Genomic DNA, 16,731 nt, shown 5'->3' with positions numbered 1-16,731 from the left:
GGGCGCATTATCCTTCTGAAAGAGGCCAATACCATCAGGAAATACCATTGCCATGAAAGGGTGCACAATGGTCTGTAACAATGCTCAGGTAGGTGGTACGTGTCAAAGTAACATCCACATGAATGGGATTCATCAGACCAGGCCATCTCCTTCCATTGCTCCTGCTCCAGGGGTCAGTATGGGCACCCTGACTGGTCTGCCGCTACACAGCCCCATACGCAACAAACTGTGATGCACTGTGTGTTCTGACACCCTTCTATCAGTACCAGCATTCACTTTTTCAGGAATTTGAGCTACAGTAGCTCATCTGTTGGATTGGACTACACGGGGCAGCTTGGCCGCTCATGACCCTGTCGCTGGTTCAGCGCTTTTCCTTCTTTGGACCACTTTTGTTAGGTACTGACCACTGCAGACCGGGAACACCCCACAAGGGCTGCAGTTTTGGAGATGCTTTGACCCATCTAGCCATAATTTGGCCCTTGTCAAAGTAGCTCAGATAATTACGCTTGCCCATTTTTCCTGCTCCTAACACATCAACTTTGAGGACACAATGTTCACTTGCTGCCTAATATATCCCACCCACTCACAGGTGCCATGATAATGAGATTTTCACTTCAATTGTTAGTGTTATTCACTTCAATTGTTAGTGGTCATAATGTTATGGCTGATTGGTGTATGTTTCCAGGGGCAGTGCAACATAATTCTCAGACATATGGTTGCCAAACTCACAAGGCGTGTTTTCAGCTTCCTCATTCAGTCTGTCCTGTAGAGATGGGAAAATATAATTTCTCTGAAATGACCCTGTTCTTGCATGGACATTTTCTCATGTGGAAATCTTTTGCTGCGCTATTTATCCTTCACTACATATCTTAGTCTGAGAACGCCTCCATTCTAGTCGTGTAGGTGATGTGAAAATGATGGGTGTCGTATGATTAATACGTTTTAACAAATTAGTGTATCAAAGCCAATGACACATTTAGAAAATGTTGCTTTAACCATGTGTGTTCTGGGATTGGCCCAACCCATTGGTTTCTGGGACTAACCTTTCCTGCAGAGAGGGAGTTAATGTCCATCAGCGTTACATAGAGGTTGGCCATTGCCTGATTATCAGAGGGCTATGTCCATCCTGGTACATAAGCCCAACATTTGGTGATGTCCATGCGTTCCAGACATCAAACAGTCAGTGCCTGCAAAGGATTCTTGACAGTATTAAAAATGAACATTTTATTGATGATTGTGTTAATTTGTCCAATTACATTTGAGCCCCTGAAATAAGTGGACTGTTTATTAAAATGGTTACAAATCCTAAACGTTTCATACAGTATTTTTATTCAACCCCTTGAATTCAAGCTGAAAGTCTGCCCTTCAATTGCATCTTAGTTGTTTCATTTCAAGTCCATTGTGGTGGTATGTAGAGCCACAATTATGAAGATTGTGTCATTGTCCAAATATCTCCAGATCTAAGTGTAGATAATCAATTTTTTGTTGTTGTTGGGCACAGTATGATGTTCTAGATAACAAGAGGTATGAAATCTGTTTCAATAGTTATTCTGTCCTCAAATTAAACCAATTAGCATGAATGTACTTAAATTATACTAATGTCATGGCAATGTTCTATGAACAACATGGCTGTAATAAGTGTTTCAATTCCAGGCTATATGGTTAGAAATGTTGGTTACAACCCAGTTAGTCTATGTTCGTGCCTATTTACATAAACAGTGTAAGGCTGTGTAGTCCTACAGGCTTCCTGTTGTCGCTTTCATTTAACCATAAGTGTTTTTTACCAATAACGATTTAAACTTAAATCTACAAAATGTGTACACGTTAAAACATATCGGTTCATTTAGTTTGAAATTGGTCAGTAATAGTCTCACTCATATATGTATGAAATTGAGCCTTCTGTGAACTGTCTGTCAGAAATTGTTTATTGTTTCCGCCACACGAAAACGCTGGCTTGGTCTGGGCGGGGTGTGGTAGCGGTCCCAACCAATCAGACGTTTTTTTCTCAACCAGTGGCGAGAGAACTGAAGTTGAGACAGGCAGTCTGGAGTAAGTCTGACCCACGATGGATTCAATACATCGTTGTTTCGTGTTAATACTCCTGTTCTTTGGGACTACGATTCATGAAAATGATGGTAAGTGGGCGAGTCTATGTCCGGATAGTTTTTTCTGTCCTCCGATTTGTTTTGGCAACGAAGTTTCATCTCAGAGCGTCCAGTTGTTGCTCTTTGTTTCAAGAAGCGACTGCTTAGTATACTCTTTTCAAAGATGGCGCAGGTCATAGCAAGCCGCGCTGTCAGTGGAATGTTTATTGTTGAGGGAATGTCTCTGCAAAGAAAATGGTTAAAAGAGAGGGAGAGAAAAGAGGTAAAAGTCACATGCATCTCGAGTGCTTTGGTGTAGAGCTGGAATCAAGCGGAATCTACTTTGGCCAACTCGTTTGCAGCTTGCGTTGCTGGGACTTAGAATGATTACAGTGTAGTGTCTATCGGTTAAACAAATACGGAATCGGCATCCTTTAAATAGTTGATGTCTGTTTTTATTGAACACAAATAATTCCTCGTGTTGAAGAATGACCTAGAAGTGGACTGAAGTCAGCCATTGCCTGGACAGTTCTGCCATGAGGTTATGTTTTGCATTTGCGTCCCGTTAGTTAGCTATTCTGTTTTAGAGGGAGGAGTCCGGTTAGTTATCTAGCTACTTACCAGATTAGATACTTGTCCAGTGCATAAACGAGTTGGCTTTGGTTGGAATTGGCAACGTTATGGTTCGGTTGGCGCTAACTGATCCTTTACTGACCTAGTTATCGAGTGGTTGTTTCAGTGTGCATACGCTACGGAAACGTTGGTTACACTTGCTTTTGCAAAACAGATACGGTTTCAAAACTGTTGCCATAGAAGTTAGAGGCAAGGTATCTAAAGCGTGTGAGAAAACGTTCGGAGCTATTCGAAGTCAGCCCCATCTCTATGGCTTTCGCTTGCAGCTGAGCTGGCAACGTTTCCTGTCAGACAATTCTCTAGTTTTATCTGCCTTGCAGCACCTTGCGCGTGTTGGTACAGTATGACAGTCATAGCTGATATTTAATTGACACAACAATAACGAAGCAGTAAGCGATCGCTAGCAACATTATGGCTTAAAGAAGGTTATCGGACACTCCTTAGATGGCTTATCAGTTAACCTTAGATGTAGCCCATCTATGTAACTAGCTAATCGATTTTAGTTTGTTGATAATTATGCATTTTTCTCTATACAAAACTCGAGTTGGGCAGCTATTTTGCAACATTTACCAACCATCGACGCATTGAACACCCTGAGACAACCCCATTAAAGACTTGTACCCCCTTTTAATGCTAACTACGAAATAGCCTGCTTTTGAGAGGGTTGTTTTTTGGGTTAAGACAGTCAACCTGTGATTACCACTAACTATCTTCATTATTAAAATGATGCCTATTAGAATGTAGAATATGTCTGCTGGTTTGGAACCTCACGATATTCCTTTGTATGACATTCCTTTGTGTGGTTGGAGACAAGAGCGAGAGTCTGCAAACATGAATACATCACAGTGAATGAATATAGATGACATTAATAGAACCATATGTTTCCATATCTTTAATCTGTGTTCTTAAATAATGTTGATTAGACTGAAACGATATGTTAACTTTTGTATTGAGGGGATTTCTTTCTCTCTATGAAATAGTATTGACATGCTCTGGTTAAGTGGGAGCTGAAACATTGCGGGATCATTTGCATCAGAATGTAATAAAATCAATAACCCTGATTCTTATAATCCCACTGCAAAAGGAGCACAGCACTTGATGGGATTGAAGGTGTTGGACCTCTTTGTGTTTATACACCCATAAAAAGCTTAGCAGCTGGCCTCTGCATTTTGTGATAGCTTTAGTGGGTAAAATAGGGAACGTATCTGAAAATGCTCAGTTCCCCACCCCAGAATATTTGATGTTGTCATCAATAATGCACAGCTTCAAGAAAGACTAGATATGAAATAGTTAATGTGTACACACACGTACACCCCTCACATTTTTGCTAATATTTGATTATATCTTTTCATGTGACAACTCTGAAGAAATGACTGCTACAATGTAGTGAGTGTACATCTTGTATAACAGTGTACATTTGATGTCCCCTCAAAATAACACAGCCATTAATGTCCATGACACTCCCACCACCATGCCTGACTGTAGGCAAGACACTTGTCTTTGTACTCCTCACCTGGTTGCAGCCACACACGCTTGACACCATCTGAACCAAGTACGATTATCTTGGTCTCATCAGACCACAGGAGATGGTTCCAGTAATCCATGTCCTTAGTCTGCTTGTCTTCAGCAAACTGTTTGCAGGCTTTCTTGTGCATCATCTTTAGAATGACCCCCCCCCCACCCCTTCAACCTCTGCAGCAATGCTGGCAGCACTCATATGTCGATTTCCCAAAGACATCCTCTGGATATGAGGCTGAGCATGTGCACTCAACTTCTTTGGTCGACCATGGTGAGGCCTGTTCTGAGTGGAACCTGTCCTGTTAAACTGCAGTATGGTCCTGGCCGCCATGCTGCAGCTCAGTTTCAGGGTCTTGGCAATCTTCTTCTAGCCTAGGCCATCTTTATGTAGAGCAACAATTCTTTTTTTCAGATCATCAGAGAGGTCTTTGCCATGAGGTGCCATGTTTAACTTTCAGTGACCAGTATGGGGGAGTGTGAGAGCGATAACACCAAATTTAACACGCCTGCTCCCCATTCACATCTGAGACCTTGTAACACGTCACATGACACCAGGGAGGGAAAATGGCTAATTGGGCCCAATTTGGGCATTTTCACTTAGAGGTGTACTCAACTTTGTTGCCTGCGGTTTAGACATTAATGGCTGTGTGTTGTGTTATTTTGAGGGGTCAGCAAATGTACACTGTTATACAAGCTGTACACTCACTACTTTACATTGTAGCAAAGTGTCATTTCAGTGTTGTCATGATAAGATATATATAATCAAATATTTGCAAAAATGTGAGGAGTGTACTCACTTTTGTGAGATACTGTGTGTGTGTGTATATATATGCGCAAACATTTGATTTATATCATGTGTGTGTGTGATATATATCAATGACAAACTGAATCTTAAACCACACCAATAATCAATGTATTGTGAATTTGATTGCCCCTCTTACAAATTCTACTTGCATCTGGATCATGGGAACTTGCTAAGCTGTATTTTATGTTGGCTAGTTTGGATGAGACATTATTAACTAAGGGCTTGTTTGCACTATGCTACATTTTTCCAGACATTGATGAAGGGTTAGGGTTGGAAATTATAATACATTTGCGATAATAGAGAAATCTATCTGGTGTTTTATTCTGTCTCTTGTGATGTAAACAAGCCCAAAGGCATTTCATTCACATTATCCGTGACCTGGAGACAGCTGGTGTTTGACCTTTGCATCTTCTAGTGACCTTTTGCAATTGTCGTTCAGTCTTCCAGACTGTGACTAAATGGTCACATTTTGTGACCGCTTTTCAAGTTTTCGTTTTAATTGGTTGTACTAGCCCCACCTTCATAAACTAACACTTTATTTATTCCATGTTTTATGATTTGTATTGTTACTCATTTTTGTCCTGGTATTTTTACCTCTATACTTTTTTGCTGTCTGTTTTACAGTTTGTGTGTGTGGCTGCATCTGGCCCATCCTTCCTTTTGACGGGGGAGTAACTGTTAAAACAGCCTCCTGTCCACGGGCTGAACAGGTGCAGCTACTGCCCGGCGCAGTTCACTTTTTTTCAAAATCAGGTGGCAAAAAAGCCAAACAATTTAGTAATCATGACTTGAGTTTTCAGTTCATTGTTTGCCACAGTGGGTCGTGGGGTGCTCTCTGCGTTACTGACTCAAATTAATGATATCAATTGAAATATTTCACTAGATGACTAAAATATCTGAGTCAGTGAAATGGGTCAAAATTCCCATCACTATGCCTTATTGGCCACACAGAAATCTGGCATGCCAGGTCACAAAGTATTTATTAAGGTCCTCATTGCTAAATCAGCCTCTGTAACATTAGAAGTATCTAATGTTACGAGACAATCTGATGCTCTCTACACAGATGTTGCTGTGATCAAGAATATTTTCTCAGTATGCCTGGCAATATTATGGTAAAAATGGCTTTTTGGGTGTAGGCCCATGTTGCAAAGTCTAATCATAGATGGATAAGCAGTCTATTCTTACAATCACATGAAATTGCTCAACTAATCTTCATGTGGACAATAACTAATAATATTTTTATATTTGTGTTATTATATATCATAGGTATGATCTTTTTTTTTTTTTTGTGGGATGTGTCCAAATCATGTGCTGGTGCTGCTGACTGGAAAAACTCAGTGTTACTCTGGAGCCCTGCTCATTACTGTCCAGCACGGGGGTCCTGTGGTGCTTAGCACATGCTCACTGAGTTCTGTGTGCAGTAGTGCCCTCTCCGCAGCCTTCAACGGGCTGACTCCGATGTTTTCCCCTGGGTCGGCGGCCTGGCCCACCGGCCGCACCCAGGCCACTGTTGCTGAGTTATAAATGATATCTTGCCGGTGCCTTGTCTAAATTAAGAGGACTCTGTGTAGAGCCAGAGGTGTAAAGCCTATTCCCCTGGGGCAAACCCCCTGTCTGGACCGTTTAAAGGCCCACAAACCTCAAGCTTCCCTAACCAGTCAGAGGGCTGTTTTCTGTGGTCAGTACAGTAACTCTGCCTTTTGGTCAGAGGAATCCAAAGCATCGGAGTGACCCCGTATTGCCTGTTGTCCTGGGTTAAGGAACCACAACTAATTTGAGAAGTTGTGTTTGTGCCAGCTGTGATTGGATTCAGGAGCAGTGATGCGTTCAGGCGACCCCCGCTTTTGGCGGGATTGAGAATTCCTCTGCGATTGTAGCTTTTTAAAGAAAAAAAGATAAATGAACCCAATGTCGATGCTGTGTGGGGCGTCTGGTTTTGTTGTTGTTTTTCTCTACACGCAAACTCTGTCAAGTGCCTGTGTTTAGGTTTCCAGGTTTTGAATAGGCCTAGATACTGAGGAAGCTGTGATTGTTATTTCACAGTTAACCCTCAGGCAATTCTCTGCCAGGTAGGAAATACATTGATCACTTTCCTCATACAAAATGCATACAATCTGACTGTCTTCTTTTTCATTGGAGATAGTCCTGTTTTGGACTCTCTTTTAGTCTGTCATTAACTTCCTTCAGGTGCTTGTATCAAGCGGCTGCTTGCATTGCTTTTATGCCATCATCCTTTTTATGTAGGGCATAATATTTCAGATTTTTTTTGTTGCTAAGAGCTGTTTTAATGGCAGTGAAGCAGTATAAGCGATACTTTGTGAATGTCAACCTGAGCATCTAAATGAAACCTTGTATGTTCTTTTATTCCTTAATCTTCATGGACTGTATTTTGGAGTTTAGACGTGTGTGTGTGTGCGCGCGTGCGTGTGCGCGTGCGCGTGTGTGTGTGATGCTTCAATCTACTGGAAAGGGGATAAATTGTCTGTGGGCAAGATTCTTACCTGTGCTACATGTGAATAAATAACTGGATGACATCTGCCCATTACGGAAAGTGGTGGCCGAGTCACATAAGGTGTTACACTCAATCCTTTTTCATGGCTTTTTAGAAAGTGCTTAAAGACCTTATTTTCCCCCCCAGTGGCAGGTATGAAGATGCGATGCAGTATAGCAGGAATTAGTGTTTCGATTGATTGTTTTACACTCTTGTAATGATGGGGAGGCTTACAGAGAAACAGTTGGTTGTAAGTAATCTCATTGTCAATTTCATTTTGAATATATTTTTATTGTTGTGATATGTGACATCTGTAATGGATGTTGATATGATTCACGATAATGACTCGTACATAATTGTTTGGTTAAAAAAATTTCCATTAACCACATTTTGTTTGCATATTCTAAAATGTGGTGTTTAAGATATGGCTGATGTAATTCCCTGAATCCTGTTTCTGGACACCTACCGTAATGTCATAACACCATTGTGTGTGTGTGTGTGTGTGTGTGTGTGTGTGTGTGTGTGTGTGTGTGTGTGTGTGTGTGTGTGTGTGTGTGTGTGTGTGTGTGTGTGTGTGTGTGTGTGTGTGTGTGTGTGTGTGTGTGGTTGAAGGATCAGTTGGTCCCCTGCTGAGACGACTGGAGTTGGCCGTGTCTTCAACCCATTCTATTACCTCTGCTGGCACACATTTCAAGATGGCCTGCCTGCTGTGGTCTTGCTTTTTTGTGGGAGATCAGTTTGAGTAACTGTATAAAGCCCCTTAAGTCGGCGCTTTTGAACACTCCCTGACAAGAGATTACGAGATGATTAATGGCCTCCCGTCCTGGATTAAAAACAACCCCTTTTTGCAATTTTTGAACCTGTCAGCTGTGTAGCCAACCCAACGGCACAGAGTTGCCTAGTTTTTTTCTGTGTTTGCCTGTTCTGAGAGAAAAGAAATGCAATAATTGTATTTTTACTAATGTTTTGTGAAACAAGCTGTCTTCATCAGGTGTGATACCTAGCTTGACTGTCAACATTAGTTAAAATAAATTCTTTAAAAACAGAAAACTATGCAGCTTTGCTTTTCTTTTTCTCTTTGAGGTACCCTGCCAGTCAGCACCTCTTCTAACCAGGTGTGTTTTGCCTGCGTTCGGAACAATTCCTCTGTTAAGCTTTCTCCCACTGGCTGGATTCAAGCAGAAATCTTAAGTCTCAGGGTTTCTTCCGCTTTCATCAGTCTGTGTGTATTTACCCTGTGGTAACCTCTGTTTGCATCCTCTCAACTCCACAGGAGAATTTTGTTCAGGTTCCTGATGTGTGGAAAGGCATTTTGATTGACAATGGAGTTAGGACCGCAGCTTTGTTGGATTTCTGCTTTTGCAGTCCACTCTTTGAGCTGGCTCCATCAAACATGTGATGTGCCCCCTTTCAAGCCTCCCACGCCACGGCATTGGAAGGGCTGCTTTACGACTCCTCAGTGTGCCTCTGAGACCGCTGCTTGCGCCAGGTATTTATAAAGAACACTCCGTCATGTGCTGTGACACACCAGCAATTAGCAGGGCCTCCAGCAACCGTTGGGGAGGAAGAGCTTTGCACTGAAGCATCGGCTGGTAAACGCTGTCCGACTCCTATTGCTCTTTACCGGCCTGAGACCTTTTATCACATCAGGAAAGTGACCAATCAGCAGAAATGCTACCAGCACACCGGGCATACACAAATTGACTGGTCAAGTGTAGCCTTGATTATCTTCAACTCTGTTGCCCAAAGAGCATCCGAAATAACTCCTAATAAATAATCTCATAAGCATCATGATTTGATACTGGCTTGAAATTGATTTAGACAAGTTCTTATCTGAGGTATGGTCTTCCCGATCAGCTGCTCTCTTGATACCAGATCTCATTGGCTGTGGCAGGGTTAAAATCCTCAATGGAAAGAGTTGTTCGCAGAACAGGCGGAAGATCTGTGAATGTGTCAAGCCTTAGCTGTTCTGCTAATGTTAGATAACGTACTATAGTAACTTAATGTACGTTCCACTTCACCTGGCCAAGCACTTGCTGTTAACAACCAATTAAGTCTGTAAGTTAATATGGCCAGGTTTTACAAGAGTTAAAATAGTTATTTACTTACTTGCGCATTCAAACATTCTGTGAATGGTCTACCCTACAGATTGCACGGTATTTTCTAAACAGAATCTTAATTCTCTCCAACTGGGTGAGTTGAATTGAGTTTAAAGTATGGCCTTCAGGCTACTCTGTTCTGAAGGGACCCGTCTTGGCCAGCTCTGTAGCAGTACATTACAGGTGGTGCTTTGAGGATTGTGGACTTTAATCACATTCAAGATTTTTTTTATTCAAATCACTAATTAATTTGTCTGATAATTCTCCTTGCCACAACACACTTCAGAGGAGAAATGCTTTCTTTTTTTCCCTTTCCAGTAGATGTTACTGCTGGCCTTTTGACACCAACACGTGTTGCCATATTTCTGAGTTTTTAGGCAAAAGCTGTTGGTTGTCTAAAACAACTCGGCTCCTACTGATTCAATTCACCTCAGCAAAAGAGTGCATGTCTTCCGCTGAACATTTTTTTAAAGAAATCCCTGACGCTCAGCAGGTCTGCTTATGTAGACTAACCAAACGACACAGCTTGTAACTGGGCAGACTCCTCGCTGTAATCAGAGTTGCACCAGGGCTATGGCCTCACCTGTGATGATTCAAGCACTATTATTGCACAGAGTGCTATTCTTTGTTAAATGGGTGGTAGGTTTGGCAAAGTTATGCGCCAATGCAAAAGGTTTGCTGCATTTGGTGGATATTTTTCCACCCTGTTTACTACTGAAGTATTTATTTTGTTACAATGTATTTTCCATTTTACGATTTTTATCATTTTATTGCAGAGAGACCGTGGGGAAAGAGGGCAGAGTTTGGCTGAAATAGCTTTGCTGCAGAATCAAACGATCAATGTGCACAGGAGGTAGAAACATAGACCACTGGACCAGTCTAGGCAATCTTTGCTAGTGTTCAACCATTTTGGTGGGAGTTCTGCCTTTTAAACGTGCTTAAGAAGCCGGTCAATCTCTTGCTGAAACTAAGCCTGTACGGTATTCTTCTGTGAAACGATGTGGCTGCAATCAAGCCTTTAAGATTGACTTATCGCCCTTCTAGCTGTAAAATGTTTAAACCTATACTGGCTGACAAGTTCCTCTCAACCACAGTCTAAAATGGATGAATTTTATTTCCATGGAGAATCTACTTCCTCTGTAGTATTGGTCTGCTCTTGAAATACCCTAAGTTCCAGAATTCATAGCAAACACAGATACCTGCCTTCCCAACAAAACGACAGTCAAATAATACAATAAAAGTTTTAGAAGATGGAAAAAGAGACATTAAAACAGCAGTTATTTTTAAAACGCCAACATTGATTGTGCCCATGTGGTATTCCTTGCCTGGTTTTGCTAGGTACAAGGCAACTGAACTGTAGGCACGGATGTTTTGTGCATGCCTTATACGCTCTACCTTTGTGGCTATCCTGCAACGGTGAATATTCACACAAACCGTGAACATTAATCCACACTGTTTAACTTCTTTTCAGTTGAAATTTCATTCTGACAAAAGATTCATGCTTCCTCAACTTTCCACTAAATATGGTTGTTAGTTCTGTGAATTAAATGTTGTCACTTTATACATTCGTCAATATATCTGCTCAGTGGAACGTTGCTGAAAGACATCCAAAGGCTCTATTAATCAAGGACTACCACAGACACCACACAATTTGGCTTGTAGTGTGATCTGTACCAGATGGAGTTTTTGCAAAATAAAAAAAGCGGTTTATATTTCAAATCTTCGCCTTTCAATACACGCTGACATGCTAGTGTGTGTTATGCGGTATGTGAAAACCATTCCAGTGCTCCTTTTAGCCAATTATATGTAAAAAAAAAAAAAATATATATATATATCCCCTGCCCCTGAAAATCTCTCAAACACGATATGCACCACTTAAGGACCCCCTCCCCCCTCCCCAGGGCAACTGCGTGTATATATATATATATGTATGGCCAGTTGGGTTTTATTTGATTTGTTATGCAGTTCCTCTTACTGTGAGGTATTGTGTGGGCTCTTTTGCAAAAACATCCTTTTCCAACCAACTGTCGTGTCCCAGTGAGTCAGTGGAGCGTTTGTGCTGGTGGAGCTGAAGGTCTCTGCCGAGTAGCTGGGTAGACGCACTTTCTATTAAATGAACTTGATGCATATTCATTATAGTACTCAATTACAGCCATTACCATGTTTATTTTGAATGCGAAACTGGAGTTAAACTCACTGCTCCCCTCAACGCATTGGCCCTTTTTACTTAAGATGTTTGATGTTACCCTATCCAGAATAATATGTGTTACCTCTCATAGCCCTTTTGCTGTGACACACATGTATTAAATGAGACGGCAAAGCGATTGCAAACCTGTTTCCACCGGTTTTGCCGAGAGAGTCCTGAACCAGCTGGCCCATTCCTTTTGCCTACGTAGCCAGACAATCTGCTGGGGGAGGTTCCGATCTGGGGAGATGTTGGTCTGAGAGCATCGTCCCCCCCTGCTTGCCCATCCCCACATCTGGTGTGGAGAAAAGCACTACCATAAAGGCGGGCACCTGGGGGTGGGGCTGGGGCATGGGGCAGGTCGTGACCTATGGAAATGACTCCGGAGTCTGCTGAACTGGAGGGAAAGAACGCCCGGGTTGTTGTAAGGAGCTTGAGTGGGGGCAGGGGAGAGCACAGCCTGTATACAAGTGTGTGTCCTCTTCACCCCATGTGACGCCTACTGTACGTTCTGCACCACACAGAGCTGTTTCAAGGTAATGATGTACGAGGAACTGGCAGGGGTGCAGGGATTGTGGTTGCCAGGAGACGGGAGTAATTCATTCTGTTGCGCATGAAGGTGAGTGGGAGCTGGGGTTGAGGAGTAGAGGGACATCGATGTTGGATCAAGCATGATTTCAATCAAGAGATTTGTTGATGGATCAAGTGTGATTCAATAAAGTGACATTCATGATGGATCGAGTGTGATTCGATAGAGGGACACCAATGATGGATCTGTTGTGATTCAATAGGACGCTGATGATGGACGAAGTGTGATTCAATAGAGGGACACTGATGGATACAGCTCTGTTCAATTGAGGGCCATTGATGATGGATCAAGTGGTATTCAATAGACCACCAGGCTGAGGAGGGGTATTGTTGCATTTGTTTTGGAACCTGGTTTAAGCCAGGTGCCCGATTGGACCACAGGATGAAGTTTGCACAAAACACTACTGTTGTGGGTTAAGGAAATCCGGCAGCTACGTTCAACACGATGAACCTTTATTAAAATGAAGCGGCAAAGAGGCAGAATGACATACAGAATGAGCATACCAAGCAAGGATGCCGAGATTAGTGACAATCAACACAATTGGTATATGCCATTAAAAGTTAAAATCAGATGGTTGAACAAAAAAACCAAAATCCAAACGCTAATAACACTGTGCTAGTTTTTATGTAGTAATAGGGAACAATAATAAGTATTTACATTTGCTATATTGTGACCTTTTCCTGAAATAGATTACATATTTTTCCTCAATCTACACACGATAATCCGCAATGAAAAAGCCAAAATAGGTGCTTAGAAATTTTAGCAAATGTATAAAAAATACTGAATTCTTATTTACATGTGCGTATTCTGACCCTCGCCATTGAGCTATTTTGCATCTTGTTTCCATTGTAAGTCCACCTATTGCAAGTTTGATTGGATATTATTTGGAAAGGCACACACCGGTCTTTATTAGGGATACATTGGTACAGTGTGCCTTTGGTTCAGTACGTATCGTGGTTTGTGGGTCACGTAACTGTATGAACGACATCATCATGTTAGAAGTGTTTCCACTCGGGTAAACGATAGGGATGTAACGATATTGACGATATCGAGCTATCGCGGTGGTAAACGTGTATCGATATCGTCGTGGTTGGGTTACAATATTAAAAGGACAGGTGTCCGTCAAAAAGCGAGAGGAATAAACACAGTCCCGCGGAACAAATCATTGTTAACTACATAGACCATGATCCTTTGCGCTGCGTCGTCACAACAACCATTGTTAAGCCAATAGGATTGCACGCTGTCCACACAAGCTCACAGCAAGCCAGCATGGCCGACAGCGATACTTGTAAGGATGAAAACAACAACCCCGAAGTTGAGATTGTGCCAGCCCCTGCAGCTTTTAAATCAGATGTCTGGAAACATTTTGGTTTCGCCGTGTCAAAAAACGCTAAAGGAGAGAAGGTGGTGGACAGACAATGGACTATGTGCAAGCACTGCCACAGTAAACTGCGATACAACACGGGAAAGACTGTTTTTTTTTCTTCTCCCTTTCTGATGAAAAATGTGAACATAAGCTAAATGATAGGTCAGTTTTTTTTAAAGGCTTTTTGACTGACTATTTTATTTAAGTTTAAGTTATGTTCCTAAATACCAGTTTTAAAAGGCTGTATTTGCCTTGCACATTTAAACCTGACTTAACTTGATCTTTGTTTGCACTTAAAGGGAATTCCCTATTGTTTTATGTTGTCATGATCCATAAATACAACAATAAATTGCCTGTTGACTGGCAAAAGCAGAATAAATGTCAGTATTTTTTTTGCTATTATCATCACAAACATTATCGTGAGCTATTTAACAATACCGTGAGCTTTTCCACAATATTGCAATAAATATCGTACCGTGAGGTCAATATCGAAATTGTATCGTACCGTGAGATTTTGATATCATTACATCCCTAGTAAACGACAGTGGCAAAAGCAATGCTTGCAGACTGTACTTTGTTTACGGCCTTCTTACCCTGGTTATTGTATTGAACACTGAATCCAAAATGTTTCCACACAGCGGATTTGAAGGACGGTGGTGCCTCTTCAAATTTGCTTCTCTCTGTCTTGTTAGTGCTCACCATTAGCATGTTTGATCTGAGAGAATGAGTTTTTAGTTTCCCCTCTCTCCGTGGGGCGCCTTTAGCGAGCCCCATTGTTTTTTTAAGTGGGTGGGGGTTACAGTCACTGCGATTGTCACATTTTGTGAATTGCTGTGGAGTAAAGTTTGTTAGGCCTCAGGAGTAAAGTTTGTTGGTCCCCCTAACAGCCTGGTGCCCCACGATGTTGCCTGCCTTACCTGCTCAAAAGCTACGCGTCTGGTTCTGTGGATCTAAATCTACAATATGCTTGCAATCTGCAGCGCAATAAGCATGTTTTGGAAATGATAGGATAACGACCAGCATATCGTAACTGCGGTTCATGTGTGCGTATTGAACCGTAGGGGGCGTACTGTTGCATTCCTATTGTATCGAAGATCCCAGAGTTGACATGTCGGAGCCAGAAACCAAGTTGTGAGGTTGAAGGAATTGTTCGTAGTGCTCTAAGACAGGATTGTGTCGAGGCACAGATCTGGGAAAGGTTACCAATAACCTCGAAAAACTTCCTGGAGCTGGCTGCCAATCCAAACTGAGCAATCAAGGGAGAAGGGCCTTGGTCAGGGAGGTGACCAAGAACCTGATGGCTACTTTGACAGAGTTTATGGGTGGAAATGAGAGAACGTTCCAGAAGGACAACCATCTCCAAACAGTATATCACCAATCAGGCATCTGTTGTAGTGTAGCCAGACAAAAGCCTCAGTTAAAAAGCTTCTGTCCTCAGTAAAATGCACACGACAGCTCATTTGGGAGTTTGCCAAAAGGCACCTAAAGGACTTTCAGAAAATGAGAAACAAAATGATTTGGTCTAATGAAACCAAGATGAAACTCCAAGCGCCACTTCTGGAGGAAACCAGGCTGCGCTCATAACCTGGAACAATACCATCCTACGTCAAAATATGGTGGTGGCAGCATAATGCCGTGGGGGTGTTTTTCAATGACTCGGAATGGGAGACTAAGTCAGGATCGGGGGAAAGATGAACAGAGCAAAGTACAAACAGATCCTTGATGAAAATGTGCTCCAGAACGTTCAGGACCTCAGATTGTGGTGAAGGTTCACCTTTCAACAGGAAGATGACCCTAAGCACACAGCCTAGACACTGCAGGAGTGACAAGTCTGTGAATGTCCTTCAGTGGCCCAGCCAGAGCCTGGACTTGAACCTGATCAAACATCTCCAGAGAGGTCTGAAAATGCAGTGATGTTCCCCATCTGACAGTACTTTAGAAAACCTGCAGAGAACAATGGGGAAAAACTCCCCAAATATGGGTGTGCCAAGGTTGTCGTATCATACCTAAGAAGAATCAAAGATGAAATCGCTGCCGAAGGTGCTTCAGCTAAGTATTGAGTAAAGGGGTTTGTACACATTCATAAATGTGATATTTCAGGTTTTTATATATGTGATATATATAAAATGTATTTACTAAAATGTGTAAAACTGACCTTATTAGTGAAACTGCCTTATTTGTGATGAGCAATAAGTGAACTACGAGTAATGTTTAGAAATGCTCTGCAATTTGCAAGAAGTGTTAATTTCCTTGGCAGCTGTCTGGCAAAACACAATCGTCTCAAAGCTGAAGCTACATCGCATTACGAAATACAAGTTTTTGTTTGCCTAACAGCTATAAATGTACCTTATTTAAACCGCATGTTTAAATGTCCAAAACCAAAGCAATAGCCCTCATTCTGAAGAAGAGGAATGCAGAATCATTACTTTAGTTTCAGTTAATTGTATGCTGGCAGTGGGTCATGGTGTTATCTAGTTGTTACTGAATGAAATGTGGAAAGATTTATGCCTTACACTGAATGACTGAGTCAGTAAAAAGAGCTAGTAGCCAAATCATATGTAAGGGACTGCACTATAGACGTATAATCTAATGAAATTACTGAATTGATGTTTACATAGAAATATACTAATATGAACATATTTGTTTTACTGCAATTATAATATAACAATTTTTGAGTGGTGCAACCCAATCATGTGCTGGTGACTCTGTCTTTAAGTTGATTAGTATAGTCTGGAGCCCTGCATCAAGGAGTGTGAATGATTCCGTTTCCGAGTGCAAAGAGAGCTCTTGCGCCCTGGTGCACAATGGATTATGGTCATTGTACTTCACTACTACATTAGCTGGCACTAAACTAGATTAAGTGTGAATTGTGTGTTGAGCTTGCAAAAGAAAGTTTAAAAAATAAAATAGAATCCAACATACCAGAACCATCGTCAGTTCAGTTCTTTAATCATTGGAATA

The 16,731-nt window shown here is 41.7% G+C and overlaps 1 protein-coding gene across 1 annotated transcript in view; it reads left to right on the top strand.

The window, feature by feature from the left end:
* Nucleotides 1-2,002: 2,002 nt before the first annotated feature.
* tgfbr1b (transforming growth factor, beta receptor 1 b) overlaps nt 2,003-16,731 on the top strand; it is a 56,101-nt gene continuing 41,372 nt past the window's right edge. Inside the window, exon 1 of the mRNA XM_010885702.5 lies at nt 2,003-2,135. Coding sequence (XP_010884004.3) covers nt 2,066-2,135 — 70 coding nt within the window. The 5' untranslated portion in view covers nt 2,003-2,065. The remainder of the gene's footprint in view (nt 2,136-16,731) is intronic.

Source organism: Esox lucius, chromosome 21, assembly GCF_011004845.1.
Source record: "Esox lucius isolate fEsoLuc1 chromosome 21, fEsoLuc1.pri, whole genome shotgun sequence".
Lineage (NCBI taxonomy): Eukaryota > Metazoa > Chordata > Actinopteri > Esociformes > Esocidae > Esox > Esox lucius.
Note: the sequence above shows the minus strand (reverse complement) of the source record. Positions and strands in the feature narration are given on the sequence as shown.